At 47.7% G+C, this 16,744-nt stretch overlaps 1 protein-coding gene across 2 annotated transcripts in view; it reads right to left on the bottom strand.

Annotated features, from left to right (window-relative positions):
* SCNN1B (sodium channel epithelial 1 subunit beta) overlaps positions 1–16,744 on the bottom strand; it is a 67,987-nt gene that overhangs the window by 2,282 nt on the left and 48,961 nt on the right. For both annotated transcript variants that reach the window (XM_029049743.1, XM_029049752.1), the window contains 5 exons: positions 11,526–11,643; positions 8,313–8,388; positions 6,949–7,006; positions 5,674–5,735; positions 2,708–2,783 (listed from right to left, as the gene is read on the bottom strand). In XM_029049743.1, the coding sequence (XP_028905576.1) occupies positions 2,708–2,783; positions 5,674–5,735; positions 6,949–7,006; positions 8,313–8,388; positions 11,526–11,643 (390 nt within the window). The remainder of the gene's footprint in view (positions 1–2,707; positions 2,784–5,673; positions 5,736–6,948; positions 7,007–8,312; positions 8,389–11,525; positions 11,644–16,744) is intronic.

The raw sequence follows: 16,744 nt of genomic DNA, 5'->3' as shown, positions 1-16,744 counted from the left end.
AGCCATGCTGCTTCCCCTATTAAGTGCTTAACAAATATCATCATCATTATTATTAACAAATATGATTAATTAATGGAATCGGTCTTCCTTTTCAGTCGCCCACCGTAAATTAGTGCTGATGAGGGGTCAGTAAAGGACTCTATGTCTGCCCAGTTGCAACATTTGTGTGTTGGGGCTGTAGGGGGCAGGATATGAATCTGCACGGAGCTGGCCCAATCAGAATGCCGCTCTAACATCCTAAAGGCTAGGTCATGGCTAGAAGGACAATGTAGGGTAGCCCAGTTGAAGGCACGCAATATTAAGTGGGTCCCATTTTAAATGGGCCCGTCCCTACCCTAGATCTTTCGGCCAAAGAGACATTTCTGATTGATGAGGATGGTATTTGTAAAGTGCTTACTAAGTATCAAACACTGTTCTAAGCACTGGGGAGGATACAGGTTACTCATGTGGACACAGTCCCCGCCCCACATGGGCTTCACAGACTAAGGAGGAAGGAGAACAGGTGTTGAATCCCCATTTACAGTTGAGGGAACTGAGACGCAGCAGATAAGTGACTTGCACAAGCTCACACAGCTGGCAAGTGATGGAACCAGGATTAGAACCCGGGTCTTCTGACTCCCAGGCCTGTGCTCTTTCTACTAGTCACTCTGGTTCTCATCTCTGTCATCCTAACTCTTGGCAGAAGTGAGAAGAGCCTCCTTCCACATACTCTCCTCCCCTTATAGCGGCTAAGCTCGTTGTGGGCAGGGAATGTGTCTGTTATATTGTTGTGTTGTGCTCTCTCAAGCACTTAGTACAGTGCTCTGCACAGAGTAAGTGCTCGATAAACAAGATTGATTAGACACGCTCTCTCCCATGCTCCTGGGATGCGGTGTTGAAGCAGTGAAACCCCAGCTTTGAATCCTGGTTTCTCGGAATGCAAGTCGCTGAGCACTGGTGGCTTTTGGCCACAGTCAGTCAATCAATAATATTTACTGAGCACTTAACGTTTGCACGACACCACACTGAACGTTTGGGAGAGCACAATACAATAGTGGATAGACGTGATTCCTGCCCTCAAAGAGTTTACTTTTTCATCCCAATCCCTGCCACCCTGTCTGGATGGTTCTGGGCCACCCCTCAGTCCTCTCCTTGTTTCTACTTTCTTTCTCAGCTCATCCTGCCCACACTTTGGATTTCTTAATGAGACCTCAGGTGGGTGTTGGTGATATGCTCACTGCTAGCATAGGGAAGAGGAGGTGGGAGGATAAAAAATAGGGTGGGTTCATCTTTTAATGTTTCATCATTCCTTCTCCCCATTTAAACTCTTAGATTGTGAGCCCCCTAAAGGACAGGGACTGTGTCTTATTCCCACCTATGTATTCTCTCTCAGTGCTTAGTACAGTGTTCAGCCTATAGTATGAGTAACAGTTTGGCTTCTAATCCAGGCTCTCCCATTTTTTTGCTGTGTGACCTTGGGCAAGTCACTTGACTTCTCTGAGTCTGTTATCACATCTGTAAAATGGGGATTGAGACTGTGAATCCCATGTGGGACATGGACTGTGTCCAACCTGATTATTAGCACTTAGTACAGTGCCTGGCAAATAGCGAGCACTTAAACATGTCAGAAAACCCCCAACAACAACAAAAATTGAGCACTTAAATAATATTATTACTACTATTACTAGGAGAAAGAGCTAAGGACAAGGTAGAGCAGACAAGCAAAGGGAACCCAGCTCAGCTACTTCTTAACCCAGGCGATAGAGGATCTGGAGACATTCTCTCTGGACAGAAGCAGCATGACCTAGTGGAAAGAGCATAGGTCTGGGAGTCAGATGACCTGGGTTCTAATTCTGGCTCCTCAACATGTCTGTTGGGTCACCTTGGGCAAGTCACTTAACTTCTCTGGGCCTCAGTTCCCTCATCCGAAAATGGGGATGAAATTCTCCTCCATCCAATTTAGACTAAGTCCCATGTGGTTCTGGGACTGTGCCCAGTCTGATAAATTTGTATCTACCCCAGCACTTAGACCAGTGCTTGACCCATAGTAAGTGCTTAACAAATACCATAAAAAAACCCCAAACCTCACATCTATTCCATTCCCTGCCTCTGGGCAGCACCACCATTCATTCCAGGCAGACCAACTGAAATTCCATGATCACCCTGGTTAACCCATTTCGATGTTTAACCACCCTCCCTAATTGGCTTAAACCACAGCATGAAGGATTTCGTCTAGACAAAGAAGAAAACGGCTTATTTCTTCTTGTTCTGCTCTCAGAGCAGAGGAAGAACAGTGGGTCATCATCTATTATACAGTAACTCTGAAAAAACCCTTCAAAGCCCCCAAGTCAGAGTCCCCCTCCAGCCAAACTGAAAAACCAAAGCATCTTTAACCTTTCCAAGCAGAACCTTTTTGCAGGATCACTCTGCCCTTTCCCAATCTGAGAACTTTCTTCTTTCCTCTACAAGTTCTCAGAAGTAGACCCAGAGGCCCAGAAGGAACTCCAGCCAGGCCTAACGTAGAACTGGAGGAAAGGGCGAATCATTCTAGGAGAGGGCTGAACTCCGAGGAGACACGGGAGGGAGTTAGGACGTTGAATAGGGAAGTAATGGAAGGAGTGAGCACTCAGCCAGGAATGAATGGGGTGGGAGTAAGTGGGTTTTATGGAAACCGAGCTTTGATTGGGAAGTCAGAGGTCTAAAGGTGCAGTGACCAGGAACCACTCACGTTATGAGCAGCAGACTCTGCGATCGTCCGGTAGTTGAATTCTTGGAAGAAAATATTCAGCTTGACAATCCCTTTCCTGTGAGAGAGAAGGGAAAAGCTTTGTAAATTTATTTATTCATTTTAATGTCTGTCTCCCCCAAACTGTAAGTTAGTTGCAGGCAGAGAGTGTTTATTGTTGTACTGCATTCTCCCAAGCTCGTAGTACAGTGCTCTTCACACGGTAGGTGCTCAATAAATACGATTGACTGAATGACGATTGACTGACTGACTTTAGGGATGTAAGGAGGGAGGCCAACCCAGACAAGGTCCATGATTCTGGGGATGGAGCACCTTGCTGTCAAGTAGCTTGAGGGAATAATGCATGCAAGTCTGAGAATGTGGAGGAAGAAGGGAGCAAGATTCCTCCAATATTCCTTCCTGTGGCCTCCCATTGGTGGCCTGGGAAGCCATGGGGTCATCTAAAACCTGGCTTAGGATGAAGCTGTGTTTCTCCTCCAAAAAGGTCTTAAAGTAGGTCTGAAGTCTGATCCCCCACGGGCAGGCCTGTGGAGTCCTTGGAACCATGGAAAAGGTTCCCCAGGAAAGCTGTGCAGATACGAAGTCCCAGGCTGAGGTGAGCCTGGCTTCCGAGGCCCCGAGTTAAACCTGTGTCCCAGTCCTCCTCAGTCCCTGGTGGGTTAGGATGGAAGGAAACACACTAAAGGGAATGGATCAGAGAGGAGGGTCCACATTTCCCAGCCCCCTCCCTGTTCCCACCAGCACTGTGGTGGACGTCTGGATCATCTCGACACAAGGGGCCCAGATCCGATTCATTGGCCTTAACCTCAGGGAGTCTGGGGGAGTTGAGGTTAGAGGGCCAGCTGGGGCAACCTCTCAGAAGGCCTGAACTCCTAGAGTCATTTGGTTTAGGGATGATCTAGGGCTGGGTTTAAGGGATCCACTCTGGCTGGACTCGCACCAAAGACCGAGGCCGGGGAGCACTGGGTGATCAAATAGCAGACTGCCGCCAGCTTGGAACCTTCCAGACCTTGCTGGGTGCCCTCTGGGGACCAGACCACTTGCTGTAGAGTCAAAGCAAGGTAGGCCCTGCGGGTCAGTTCCCTGGGGAGGGTCAGTAATTAATCCTTCAGAGGGAAAAATAATCTTTTTGCTCTCTCCCAGAAGCTTCTTCTCCCATCCTCCTGACAGTTGCTAACTGAGGCAGTTACTTTGAATCTCTGAACTCTGGCTTAGGAAGACTGGCTGGCTCCATGTGGCTGCTCCCTTGGACTCTAGCTATTTTGGTGGGGAATTCTGGTCAACGGAGCTCACCTGCTCTGTCCTCCAGCCATTCACCCTCAATTTAGTAGTCTCGCCTTAGCCCAGCACCATCTCTGATTCCCCCAAAAAGTGACCTGTCAGCCCCAGCCACAGAACAATCAGTCAAACCCTCTCTCCCAGCATTGCTGGGTGATCCCAAGGCTCAAGGGACATCTTGAAATCTGGCTGGGCTAGAAGGGACACACTTCCCCACTACCTCCCTTCCTTAACTTCAGGGTCTCCAGCTGACCTCACGACGTTTGCCATTTTACTGCTGACATATAATTTTGATGGTATCTGTTAAGCACTTACTATGTGCCAAACACTGTTCTAAGCACTGGCATAGATACAAATTTATCAGGATGAACACAGTCCTTGTCCCACATGAGGTTCACAGCTTAAGTAGGAGGGAGAGGATTTAATCCACATTTTACAGTTGAGGAAACCAAGGCACAGAGAAGTTAAGTGGCTGGGCCAAGGTAAGAGGGCAAGCAAACGGCAAAGACAGGATTAGAAATCAGGTTCTCTGACTCCTTTGCCCCTGCTATTTCCACTAGACATTGCCAAAGACACTCATTTAATCCTTTTTTTATGGTAATTGTTGAGCGCTATGTGCCGGGTACTGTGCTAAGTGCTGGGTAGATACAAGATAATCAGGTTGGACACAGTTCAGGTCTCACATGAGGTTCCCAAGATTAATCTCCATTTTACGATGAGGTAATTGAGGCCCAGAGAAGTAAAGTGTCATGCCCAAGGTCACACAGCAGATACAGGGCAGAGCCGGGATCAGAACACAGGTCCTTCTGACTCCTAGGCCTGGGCTATAACCACTAGAGCACACTGCTTCTATATTTTCCCCTAAGATTAGTAACTGCAGATACACTGTGAGCAGTCAAAAATCCCAGTTTCACTTATTGCACTCCCAAGAGGCTCCCGGTAGAAGAAAATAACTGTGTGGGTAAGGTTGATTTCAATGATCTTAAATAAACCCACAAGCAGCCTGGAATAACTTGTTAAGGGCTGACGTAGAGATTTGGCCAGAGCATCGTTTTGGTCCCGACAAACTGAGGCTTGGGTTCAGGGTCCCAAGGTGAATGTATAGAGTTACTGAGATGGGGGTACTCCCAAGAAGAGATAGATGCAGAAATGGGTCAGGTCCCCTCAAACTAGCTCCCAAACTCTGGTTCCCACGGACATTTCATAGCCACTAAATAGCAGCTTATCACCTCGGTAGAGCAAGAAATCATAGAGGAAACAGCTGCTCAAATTCAGATTTGGTCCCTGGGGCCTAGAACTACCTATGTGAAATGTCAGCTGAAACCCACTTAGTGGATCTTCCAAAGACGAGCTGCTAAAAGCTTCTCAGGGAAAACCTCTTAGGAAGAAAATGCAAATTCTGACCACACTTCATTCATTCAATCCTATTTATTGAGAGCTTACCGTGTGCAAAGCACACATTTGGGGCCAAGCCCAGGATTCTTTCTCTATGGTTTCTATTACCTATGAAGCACAGTTCCTATAGGAAAGCTGGCAGGCAATCTCCCTCCCTCTCTCTCCTTCTGTTTCTTTTCTTCTGCCCTGTTCCCTTTCCTGTTCCTGGTCCTCCTGAGGCTCTGGAAAGGTCTCCCCGGGGCATCTGCCTACAAGGTCTCCTTTCCGTGACTCACCTGCCCATGGTCACGTTGGGGGTTTTGTCCCTTTCATGGGATAACACGTGGAAAATCCAATCCTGAAACCAGAGAAAAAAGTGATCCTTAGCAACAAAAGGGAATCGGTGGGCAACTCCACTGGGATAACGCAGACCCATTTAGAGCTGGACTTTTGGTCATCTTGCCAAGAAACTAATGCCACTTTACTGGACTTGCCCAAGCACTTAGGGATGGTGCTCAGCACACTGTGAGTGCTCAATAAATACCACTGATGGACAGATTGACCTCCGCTTCCAATTTCCCAGCACATCCCCTATTTTCAGCCTGCATGTGGCTTTGGGGGGAGGGGAGTGGGACCTGCCTGAGCCAGCTCTCCCCATAAATTGGGGGAGAAGCAGCAACACACGGCAACAGAAGATGCTTTGAAACTGTTTGAATCTCAGTGGCCTTGGGGTTTGCCCAGACAGGGTTGGACTGGGCAAGGGATGGGCTTTTGAGTTGGGTGAAGGAGATGAAGAAAGGGGTTCTGGGGTAATAATAATAATTGTGGTATTTGTTAAGTGCTTACTTAAGCACCCTGTTCTAAGCTCTGGAGTAGATACAAGCAAATCAGGTTGGACACAGTACCTGTCCCACATGGAGCTCACAATCTTAACCCCCATTTTACAGATGAGGGAACTGAAGCACAGTGAAGTGAAGTGATTTGTCCAAGGTCACACAGCAGACAAATGGCAGAACTGGGATTAGTACTCAGGTCCTTCTGACCCCTCCCACTTACTCACCCCTCCCTTCTCTTCCTGCCCTCTGCGGATCTAACACCCCAAGGTTTGTGTGAAATTTGAGCTTTCCTATCCTGGACCTGGATTCTAATCCCGGTTCTGCCATGTGTCTGCTGAGTGACCTTAGGCAAGTCGCTTTACTTCTCTGGGCTTCAGTTACCTCATCTGTAAAATGGGGATTAAGATTGTGAGACCCACCTGGGACATGGACTCTGTCCCATCTGTTAAGCTTGTATCTACCCCAGTGCTTAGCATAGTGCCTGGAACATAGTAAGTGTGTAAAAAATATCATTTAAAAAGTAAAATGAAAAAAAGCGAGGCTGTGTAGCTATCACCAGTGGGAGACCTAGGGCCAGGAAAAACTGGGTTTTACCATCATTATTAGCACAAACTCTTCGAAGGCAGGGACTGAGTCTTTCACTTTTAGGGTAGTCTAATCTCCCAAAGGTCCAGTACACTACACTGCACCCAGCAGGTGCTCAATAAGTACTATTGAATGAGCGAATGACTTTACCTCAGAGGACTCGGACGGCCAGTCAGCCATAGAGATGGTCATCTTGTATTGTGTATCACTGCAAGAAACACAGATTTAGATCGTGAGTCCCCCAAGAAACAGGGGACGTTCCCAGAGCTTAGTACAGTGTTATGCACACAGTAAGTGCTTAATAAATACCATTACTAAATATCAGTACTACAGAGATCTTGATGAAGTCCCCCACCCCCGAGAACTGTGTGCTTTACCAACTCTCTGCTGCTTTGGTTTTAACCCCATTCCAATCAAGGAGATGCCAAAAAGATCAGAACTCAAGTGTGCTAAGATGAGGGTGGAGAGGGGACATGATGGAAGTTTTGGAAATCAAGAAGACACTGGATAAACCCAGAATCATTCACTAAATTCCTCTACCCTGAACCGCAAAACAGGAAGATTCAAAAACCAATTTAAGGAAAAACATTTTCATCCAGCAGATGAAGAGCACACGGAATTTATTATTCTGGGAAGTTACTAGGTTGAAAAGATCAATAGGTGATGATAATAGAATTTGCCAAGTTCTCACTATGTACTATCTGCTGCACTAAATGCTTTGTAGATACAGGATAATCAGGAGGAACACAGTCCCTATCCCGCTTGGGGCTCACAGTCTAAAGAGGAAGGAGCACAGATAATGAATTTCCATTTTACAGATGAGGAAACTGAGGGGTTGAGAAGTCAAGCGATTAGTACAGGGCTCTGCATACAATAAGTGCTCAACAAGTGCTCACAGCAGCTAAGTGGCGGTGATGGAATTAGAACCCAGGTCCTCTGACTCTCAGGCCTCTGTTCTTTCTGGTAGGCTACACAGCTTCAAGGAAGATTTGGATAAATTAATGGATGAGCAGTCCAGAATGGGTTATTGGGGGAGGTGGCAAAGCTAGGGGGGAAAGAGAGAATGATGATTATGATAACGATGATGATCACTGTATTTGTTAAGTGCTTACTATTTGTCAAGTACCGATCTAAGCACTGGGGTAGATAGAAGGTAATCAGGTTGGACACAGCTCCTGTCCCACATGGGGCTCACAGTCTTAATCCCTATTTTACAGGCGAGGTAACTCAGGCACGGAGAAATGAAGTGAATTGCCTAAGGTCACACAGCCGACAAGGGGCGGAGTGGGGATTAGAACTCAGGACCTCTGACTCCCAGGCCCACGCTCTATCCACTAGGCCATGCTGCTTCCCTAATCAGTGACTTATCACCTTATCCCTCCCTTTAAGCATCCCTTTGGAGACAGAACACTGGTCTCATGGGCCATGGATCTTCCTGAGGCCTGGCAGTGCTTTAGAGGGTTAGAGACCACCCCTCCCTGCCCCAGCTGCTGCATATCCTCTCTTCTACTCACTTGCATGACTCCTTACACAGGTCGATACAGGTCTCTCGCTGGAGAATGCTCATCCTCAAGGCGGAGTAGCAATAAGCTGTTAACAAAGATACAAGCTCCAGTCACATTGCTTGCTTGGGGTGCATGTTGCCGGGAAGTTGGGGTGAATGGAAGGTGGTGGGGTGGAGAGCAGTTTGTAAATGTGACTGAGCAGAGAGGGACCCTCAGTTGGAGGTACCAGATTGGCTTAGGGCGGTTTGCCCGCTTCCCAGCCCTCTTCCAAACAATGCCCAAACCCTCCCTTTTCCCCTAGAAAAATATATTTCTCCACAGATGTGTCAATGGCACTTAAAACCCACTGGTGACTGGCAGCCGTGGAGAGGGAATCAGTCGATCAGTCATATCTACTGAGTGCTGACAGTGTGCAGACCAATGTACTAAGCACTTGGGAGAGTACAATATAACAGAGTTGGTAGATACATTTCTTGCCCACGATGAGTTTACAGTCTAGAAGGGGCGGCAGACATTAACATAAAGTCTGGATATGTACGTAAGTGCGGAGGGGCTGAAGAGGGGCTGAAGGGGGTGAATAAAGGGAGCAAATCAGGGAGGTGCAGAAGACAGTGGGAGAAGAGGAATTAAGGTTTAGTCAGGAAAAGCCTCTAAGTCAAAAAGCCACAGACCACCTCCCCTCCCCACAAGGCATCACAAGGACATAAACTTCCCTTAGCTTGCCAAGTGAGTTGAATTCACGTGTCCCCCCTCCGATAGAGCTCCAGCTTTCTCTAAATTTTGGTCTCTGTAAAGCTGCTGGAAAGTATTCATGAATAGGGATGTCCATGCCCTAAACCAGTCATCTTTCTCTTTTTCCTGCCAGTCTCCTGCACGTTTGCTTCTTAACTTGGCCAGAGACCAACTCCGCTGATCTCAGTTCATCTGTCTTCTCGACCGTCAGTCTTCACGTACCATCCTCTCTCAGGCCGTTAGTGTGCTCTCTCTTCTTGATGGGTCTATCTGCTATGTCTCTTCTCGATCAGCACTCAATCAGTACTCTCCCTCCTCCTTGCTCCTCTCCCATGACAACTCAGCCCATATTCTCAAATGCCTTCTTACTAACCATGCCTCCCCCTCATCTCTCTCACCTTCCACCCCTTGCTCACACCATCCCTTCTGCCTGGAACTTCCTCCCACTTTATATTCATTCATTCATTCATTCATTCATTCATTCATTTATTCGTATTTATTGAGTGTTTACTGTGTGCAGAGCACTGTACTAAGCGCTTGGAATGTACAATTCGGCAACAGAGACAATCCCTGCCCAACAACGGGCTCACAGTCTAAAAGGGGGAGAGAGAGACAGCAAAACAAGCAGTCAGGCATCTATACCATTAAAATAGATGTATACAATCATAGATATATACACAAAATATAATGTGTATAATTATATACACAATATAAAAATAGATATATTCAACAGTCCACCACTCTCCTCTTCTTCAAAGTCCTGCAAAAATCATCCTTTTTTAAAAAAATGATATCTGTTAAGTGCTTACTATGTGCGAAAGCTGTTCAAAGCTGTACACTTTCAAAGCTGTAGGGTAGGTACAGACTGATTAGTCTAGACACAGTTCCTGTCCCACATAGGGCTCACAACCTTAATCCCCATTTTACAGATGAGGTAACAGAAGCACAGAGAAGCTAAGTGACTTGCCCAAGGTCACAGAGCAGACAAGTGGCAGAGCTGAGATTAGAATCCATGTCCTCCTCCAGGAGATCTCCCTGACCAATCTCTCATTTCTTCACTGTATTTCCCTGCCCCCACTTCAACACTTTTCCACCACCTAAGCACTTAAGTACTCACCTTCTCCTCCCCACGTTAGCATTTATGTAGATTACCTATAAATTCCATGGCTTTCCCTAGCTGTAACTTCTATTAATGTCTATCTCCCCTACTAGACCGTAAACTCCTTGAGGGTAGGATCACCTCACATGAGAAACAGCATGGCTTAGTGGATAGAGCACGGGCCCGGGAGTCAGAAGGTCATGGGTTCTAATCCCGACTCTGCCACTTGTCTGCTGGGTGACCTTTGGCAAGTCATTTCACTTCTCGGGCCTCAGTTATCTCATCTGTAAAATGGGAATTTAAACTGTGAGCCCCACGTGGGACAGGGTCTGTGTCCAACCCAATTTGCTTGTATTCACCCCAGTGCTTAGGACAGCGCCTGACACATAGTAAGCGCTTAATAAATACCAGAATTATTATTATTATCTGCTTACTCTAAGGTACTCTTCCAAGCACTAAGTACAGAGATCTACCGAGTAAGCTCCTTGTGGTCAGGGAACGTTTCTACCAATTCTGTTATACTGTACTCCCCCAAGCACTTAAAGGAAGCAGCATGGTTTAGTGGCAAGAACATGGGCTTGGGAGTTATAGGATGTGGGTTCTAATCCTGGCTCTGCCACTAGTCTGCTGTGTGACCTTGGGCAAGTCACTTCACTTCTCTGGGCCTCAGTTACCTCATCTGTAAAATGAGGATTAAGACTGAGTCCCATGTGGGAGAGGGGCTGTGTCAAACCTGATTACCTTATATCTACCCCAGAATTTAGAACAGCCTTTGGCACATAGTAAGCATTTGACAAATACCATAATTATTATTAACTTATTAATTATTATTGCTTAGTACAGTGCTCTGCACACAGTAAGTGCTCAATAAATATGACTGATTAAGCCTTCAGTGAATACTACTGACTGATCGATAACCAGAAGAGAACATTGCTTTGGATGGCTTTGGGGGTAGATCCCCAGGGAGGGAGCTATTCTGGGGCTTGAAAGGGAAAAGGAGGAGGAGTGAAATCGCATTATCCAGAGTCCAAAGAAGTGGGAGGGTGTTTCTCTCCACCGAGGAAAAGGAAATCTAGCTAATACTTCCCAGGTGTCTTCACAGCTGCGCTCAGCTTGAAGCAGGCTGCCAGCAAGACTCAGGTAGCATGTGACCTCGTTAGCATCCCCTCTACCTTCCTGTGAGCTGAGACCCCATCAAGTAGGATGAGGGGGATTGAGGAGCGAGATATCACCCGGATCCGAGGCTCCCTCGTGGGTTCACAGAATCCTTTTCGGGAGGCGGTGACTTTGATAAGAGACCCTCACCCCCGTCCCAACCCCAGTCTTCCTCCCCAGCCAACGTCTAGCCCGGGGAAGTCAGGCTCCTGAGGTTGCCCTCCCCACTCACTTACCCCAGTCGGGATAGTCTTGGTTATTGCAGTAACTTTTCCCTTTGGGTAAGGGGTAGAGATAGTGGCCACAGCTGCAGTTGTGGATCATCTGGTCCTGGAAGCAAGAGCGCAGACAGGCCTGGGGGAGAGAGCGAAGGTACAACTGAAAACTCATGACAAATTCTCATGATGCAACCATTTCCAGGAATCCAGACACCATTTTTTTTTTCCCTGCAGGTTAAGGGGAACGTTTGCGGCTCGTCGTTGAAGACGCCCGGATAGCATTTCTCTGGCAGTTCCCGAGAAAAGCAATTCCCGCTCTGTTGGACTCAACAGGGCCTACCCCTCCGGTTTAGTGAGAAAGATTGACGTCAGCGCTCGGTTTAAAGGCGGCAGGTGACAATTTTTATTCCCGCTTTTGCACAAATGGAATCGTAATGATTCAACGCCACAGTGAGGCAATGCCTTCTTTCCCCTGACCGTCAGATGCAGATTCGATCTTACCGAAACCTGCCGGCCATCCTGGGAGGGAGGGAGGCGGGTCCTATGGGATCTGGGCCAGGGAAACTGAGGCCAATGGAGGTGAATGGACCTGCCGAAGGTCACCGAGCAGGGGCCGGAACCACGGCCTCCTGCCTCTCAGCCCAGGGCTCTCCCCTATAGCTCTGCCATGGGGACAGAGATCCGGAGGGAGCTGTTAATTATCTCATTAAGCCTTTGGAGATTAGGAGCAGAGTGAAGAGGCCACACCAAGGAGGGACTCTCATTTTACCTGGGCTTTGAGCCGGTTGTAGCAACGGCCCCGCCCAGGGAGAACAGCTCTTTAGGGCCAGAGCTCTTTTTCAGGGTGGGAATCACTGCCCATCTTCTCTTTGTCCCTCAGAGGCCGCAGTGAAATGTCCTGTACTCTTCCACCCTCCCAAGGGCTGGGAAGTGTGTGGACAGCACGGAAGTTTGTCAAGACTCTTTCCAGCCCCAAACTCCCTTCACTCACCCCTCTCGTCTTACACCCCTCCCCAGGCAATCAGGGATATTCATCAAGCACCGATTGTAGGGAGAGCACTGTATTAGGCCCTTGGGAAAATACAACAGAGTTGAGAGAAGCAGCGTGGCTCAGTGGAAAGAGCCTGGGTTTTGGAGTCAGAGATCATGGGTTCGAATACTGGCTCTGCCACCTGTCAGCTGTGTGACTGTGGGCAAGTCACTTCACTTCTCTGTGCCTCAATTCCCTCATCTGTATAATGGGGATTAAGACTGTGAGCCCCACGTGGGACAACCTGATTCCCCTGTGTCTACCCCAGCGCTTAGAACTAGTGCTCTGCACATAGTAAGCGCTTAACAAATACCAACATTATTACATTATTATAGATATGATCCCTGCCCGCAAGGGACTTATGGTCTAGAATCTACAGGAAATGTTACTGATTGATGTCCCCAGCTGAGCACTAATGAATGGGACAAGCAAGGGCACTGGGTGTGGGGGGAGGGCATTTGGTTTTGAGGGCTCAGCAGATTGAAGAAGGATTCAATTCTGTCTCCGTAACAGCTAAAAAAAAGCCATAAATCCCTTAAAAGACCAGAATTAGCTCAAGGGAAATGAAGGCTTTCCATGTGACCGGCTCTCTCTTGAGGCAGAGAGAAGGAATGAATTTGTCGTTGGCCCCAGAGGTAAGAGATGATGATGATGATGATGATGATGGTGGTATTTGTTAAGTACTTACTATGTGCCAAGCACTTTTCTAAGCACTGAGGTAGATATTAGGTAATCAGGTTGTCCCACGTGGCGCTCACGGACTTAATCCCCATATTACAGATGAGGTAACTGAGGCACAGAGAAGTTAAGTGACTTGCCCAAAGTCACACAGCTGACAAGTGGGAGAGTTGGGATTAGAACCCACCATCTCTGACTCCCAAGCTCACGTTCTTTCACTAAGCCACGCTGCTTCTCAAAGTGATGACCCAAACAGGTATAAATATGCTCTTGACACTAGATTTTTTTTTAAATGGTATTTGTTAATCGCTTACTATGTACCAGGCACTGTTCTAAACGCTGGGTCAGATATAAGCTAATCAATTTGAGCACAGCCCTTGTCCCACATGGGGCTCATAGTCTTAATCCCCATTTTATAGATGAGGTTAATAATAATGATGTTGGTATTTGTTAAGCGCTTACTATGTGCCGAGCACTGTTCTAAGCGCTGGGGTAGATACAGGGTAATCAGATTGTCCCACGTGAGGCTCACAGTCTTAATCTCCATTTTACAGGTGAGGTAACTGAGGCACCGAGAAGTGAAGTGACTTGCCCAAAGTCACACAGCTGAGAGGTGGAGGAGCTGGGATTAGAACCCATGACCTCTGACTCCTAAACCCGTGCTCTTTCCACTGAGCCATGCTGTACTGAGGCACAGAGAAGTTAAGTGTCTTGTCCAAGGTCACACAGCTGACATGTGGCGGAGCTGCAATTAGAACCCAAGTCCTTTTGGCTCCCAGGCCTGTGCTCTACTAGGCCATGCTGCTTCCCCATGACTTGATGTCACTGCTTCTTCCCTGTTCCATTGGAGACTTGATGCTTTTGGCGTTACTACTATTAATGGCATTTGTTGAGCACTTACTGTGTGCCAAGCACTGTACCAAATGCTGGCGTATATAGAGGAAGACCAGGACGGACACAGGCCCATGCGGGACGGCGGCTGAACACTGTCGATTCAGCCTCAGATTTACATTCCAGGATATTTCATTTTGGATGTTATTTTGGAGCACAGACCCTTCCCTGTAGCATCCTGCCCGCTCCTCCCTCCAGCCACCCCCACCCCAACACACACAAGTGGGAGGATGGGGGGGACTGAGGGAGAGAGTGAAGCAGGAGTTCCTCAGCCTGCCGAAGAAGACACACCATTATTTCCAGGCTGCTTCTTCCTGTCCAAGCCACTGTCATCTCCACAGACCCCTCCTTCCATCCCATTTTTTGCTTGGACCTCTTCCCCTGGAACATCCCCTGGAACACCCACTCCCCGCACCCCCAGGGGGGTTCTTGCTCAGGCAGAACCGGGGCAGACTGAAGCAGCCTCTTGGACTCTGGGCCCTCACTTTGAACAGCTCCACCCAGATTCCTGCAGGAAACTGACACAGCGACCTACAGAAAGAGCCTGAGGGAGCTGAGAAACCCCTCATTCAACGATGGTATTGATTAAGTGATTACTAGGTGAAGAGCACAGTACTATGAGCTTGGGAGACTACAATCCAACAGAATTTGCAGACACGTTCCCTGCCCATAATGAGCTTTCAGTCTAGAGGAAGATGGGGTCACAGCCCCCATGGGGCTGCTGCCTCTTACTCTGCAGAAGCAGGGCAGGGGATGGAAAAACAGGGCGAGCCAGTGGGCTGCATGCTCTGATGAAGGTCGTTTGTCAGGGGCTCAGGGCAGATCAGCAGAAAAGAGTAATCAATGGATTGTTTCGTGTGACTAAGGCCGAAGGGGAAAATAGCATCTTCCATGTTTCCTTGGTCTCAGGAGAGACAGGAACAGAGAGGCAGCGGGTCCTGCACTAGGCACACTGGGGACTGCTCCCCCCAGCCCCTTCCTTGAAGGGCTGCAGTGAGAATAATGAGAGTGATAACTATAATAGTATTTGTTAAGGGTGGGTCTATCGGCCCACCACTTTGCTAAAACATGGGGTAGATACAATTCATTCATATCCGACCCAGTCCCTGACCTACCTGGGGCTCTAAGTAGGAGGGAGATCGGGTACTGAATCCTCATTTTAGAGAAAAGGAACTAAGGTCCAGAGAAGTTAAATGAAGCAGCAAGGCCTAGGGAAGCAGCATGGCTCAATAGACAGAGCACGGGCCTGGGAGTCAAAAGGACATGGGTTCTAGTCCCAGCTCTTGCCAACTGTCTGCTGTGTGACCTTGAGTAAGTCACTTCACTTCTCTGGGCTTCAGTTTCCCCATCTGTAAAATGGGGATTAAGGCTGCACGCCTCATATGGGAGTGGGACTGTGTCCAACCTAATTACCTTGTATCAACCCAAGAGCTCAGAACTGTGCAGGCAGAGAGTATGCACTTCACAAATATCATACCATTAAAAAACTCAGACACAAGGTAAGTGGCTGAATTAGAACCCAGGTCCTCTGACTCTCAAACCTATGTTCTTTCCACTAGGCCATGCTGCTTCTCTAAAAAGCATTTAGGGGAGACAGAATACAGCCCAGAGTGACTTATTCTGGAGTCCCGTTCAAACTGTGGGGAAAAATGGGGGCTCCACTTTTAAAGTCCACTGGAGATTGTTGTTATACACATAGGAAGCCTGGCATAAGGGATTCGGTGATTTTGAAATGAAGTTGCTCCTACCTGCTTTGTGGGTCAGACTTGGACAGATTAGGGGAAGGAATATCCTACATCTCTACTTTTGTGGGACACTTAAAACAGTTGGCTGAAATCCAAACTTTTTGGAGGCTCTTATTTATTAGCATCCTACATGTATGTCTAGAGGCACAAACACAGCTTTTGCTCCCAAGAGTAGGTTTCCTTCTGCTTAATAATAATGTTGGTATTTGTTAAGCGCTTACTATGTGCAGAGCACTGTTCTAAACGCTGGGGTAGTTACAGGGTAATCAGGTTGTCCCACATGAGGCTCACAGTCTTCATCCCCATTTTATAGATGAGGTAACTGAGGCACAGAGAAGTGAGGTGACTTGCCCACAGTCACACAGCTGCCAAGTGGCAGAGCCGGAATTCGAACCCATGACCTCTAACTCGCAAGCCCGGGCTCTTTCCACTGAGCCACGCTGTTTCTCTGCTTACTCAACCCTGAAGTCGGAAAGCCATGAAATGGTATCAAACTGCAGCAGGTAAAATCTGGTTGGACAGAAAGGAAGCACTTTTTTTTACCAATTCTACCACTTATACTATTCCCACTACTACTAATGATGATAATATAATAATAATGCTGATCATCATCACCAATGGCATTTATTGAGTGCTTACTTTGTGCAGAGCACTGTACTAAGTGCTTAGGAGAGTACACTACAACAGAGTTGGTAGCTACATCCCCTGCCCATGATGAGTTTACAGTCTACGTGGCTTAACGGATAGAGCATGGACGTGGGAATCAGAAGGATTTGGGTTCTAATCCCGACTCTGCCACGTGTCTGCTGCGAGACCTTGGGCAAGTCACTTCACTTCTCTGGGCCTCAGTTATCTCATCAGAAAAATGGGGATTAAGACTGTGAGCCCTATGT

Source organism: Ornithorhynchus anatinus, chromosome 2 (genome assembly GCF_004115215.2).
Source record: "Ornithorhynchus anatinus isolate Pmale09 chromosome 2, mOrnAna1.pri.v4, whole genome shotgun sequence".
Lineage (NCBI taxonomy): Eukaryota > Metazoa > Chordata > Mammalia > Monotremata > Ornithorhynchidae > Ornithorhynchus > Ornithorhynchus anatinus.
The sequence above is the reverse complement of the archived record's forward strand: the minus strand, read 5'-3'. Positions and strand labels throughout refer to the sequence as shown.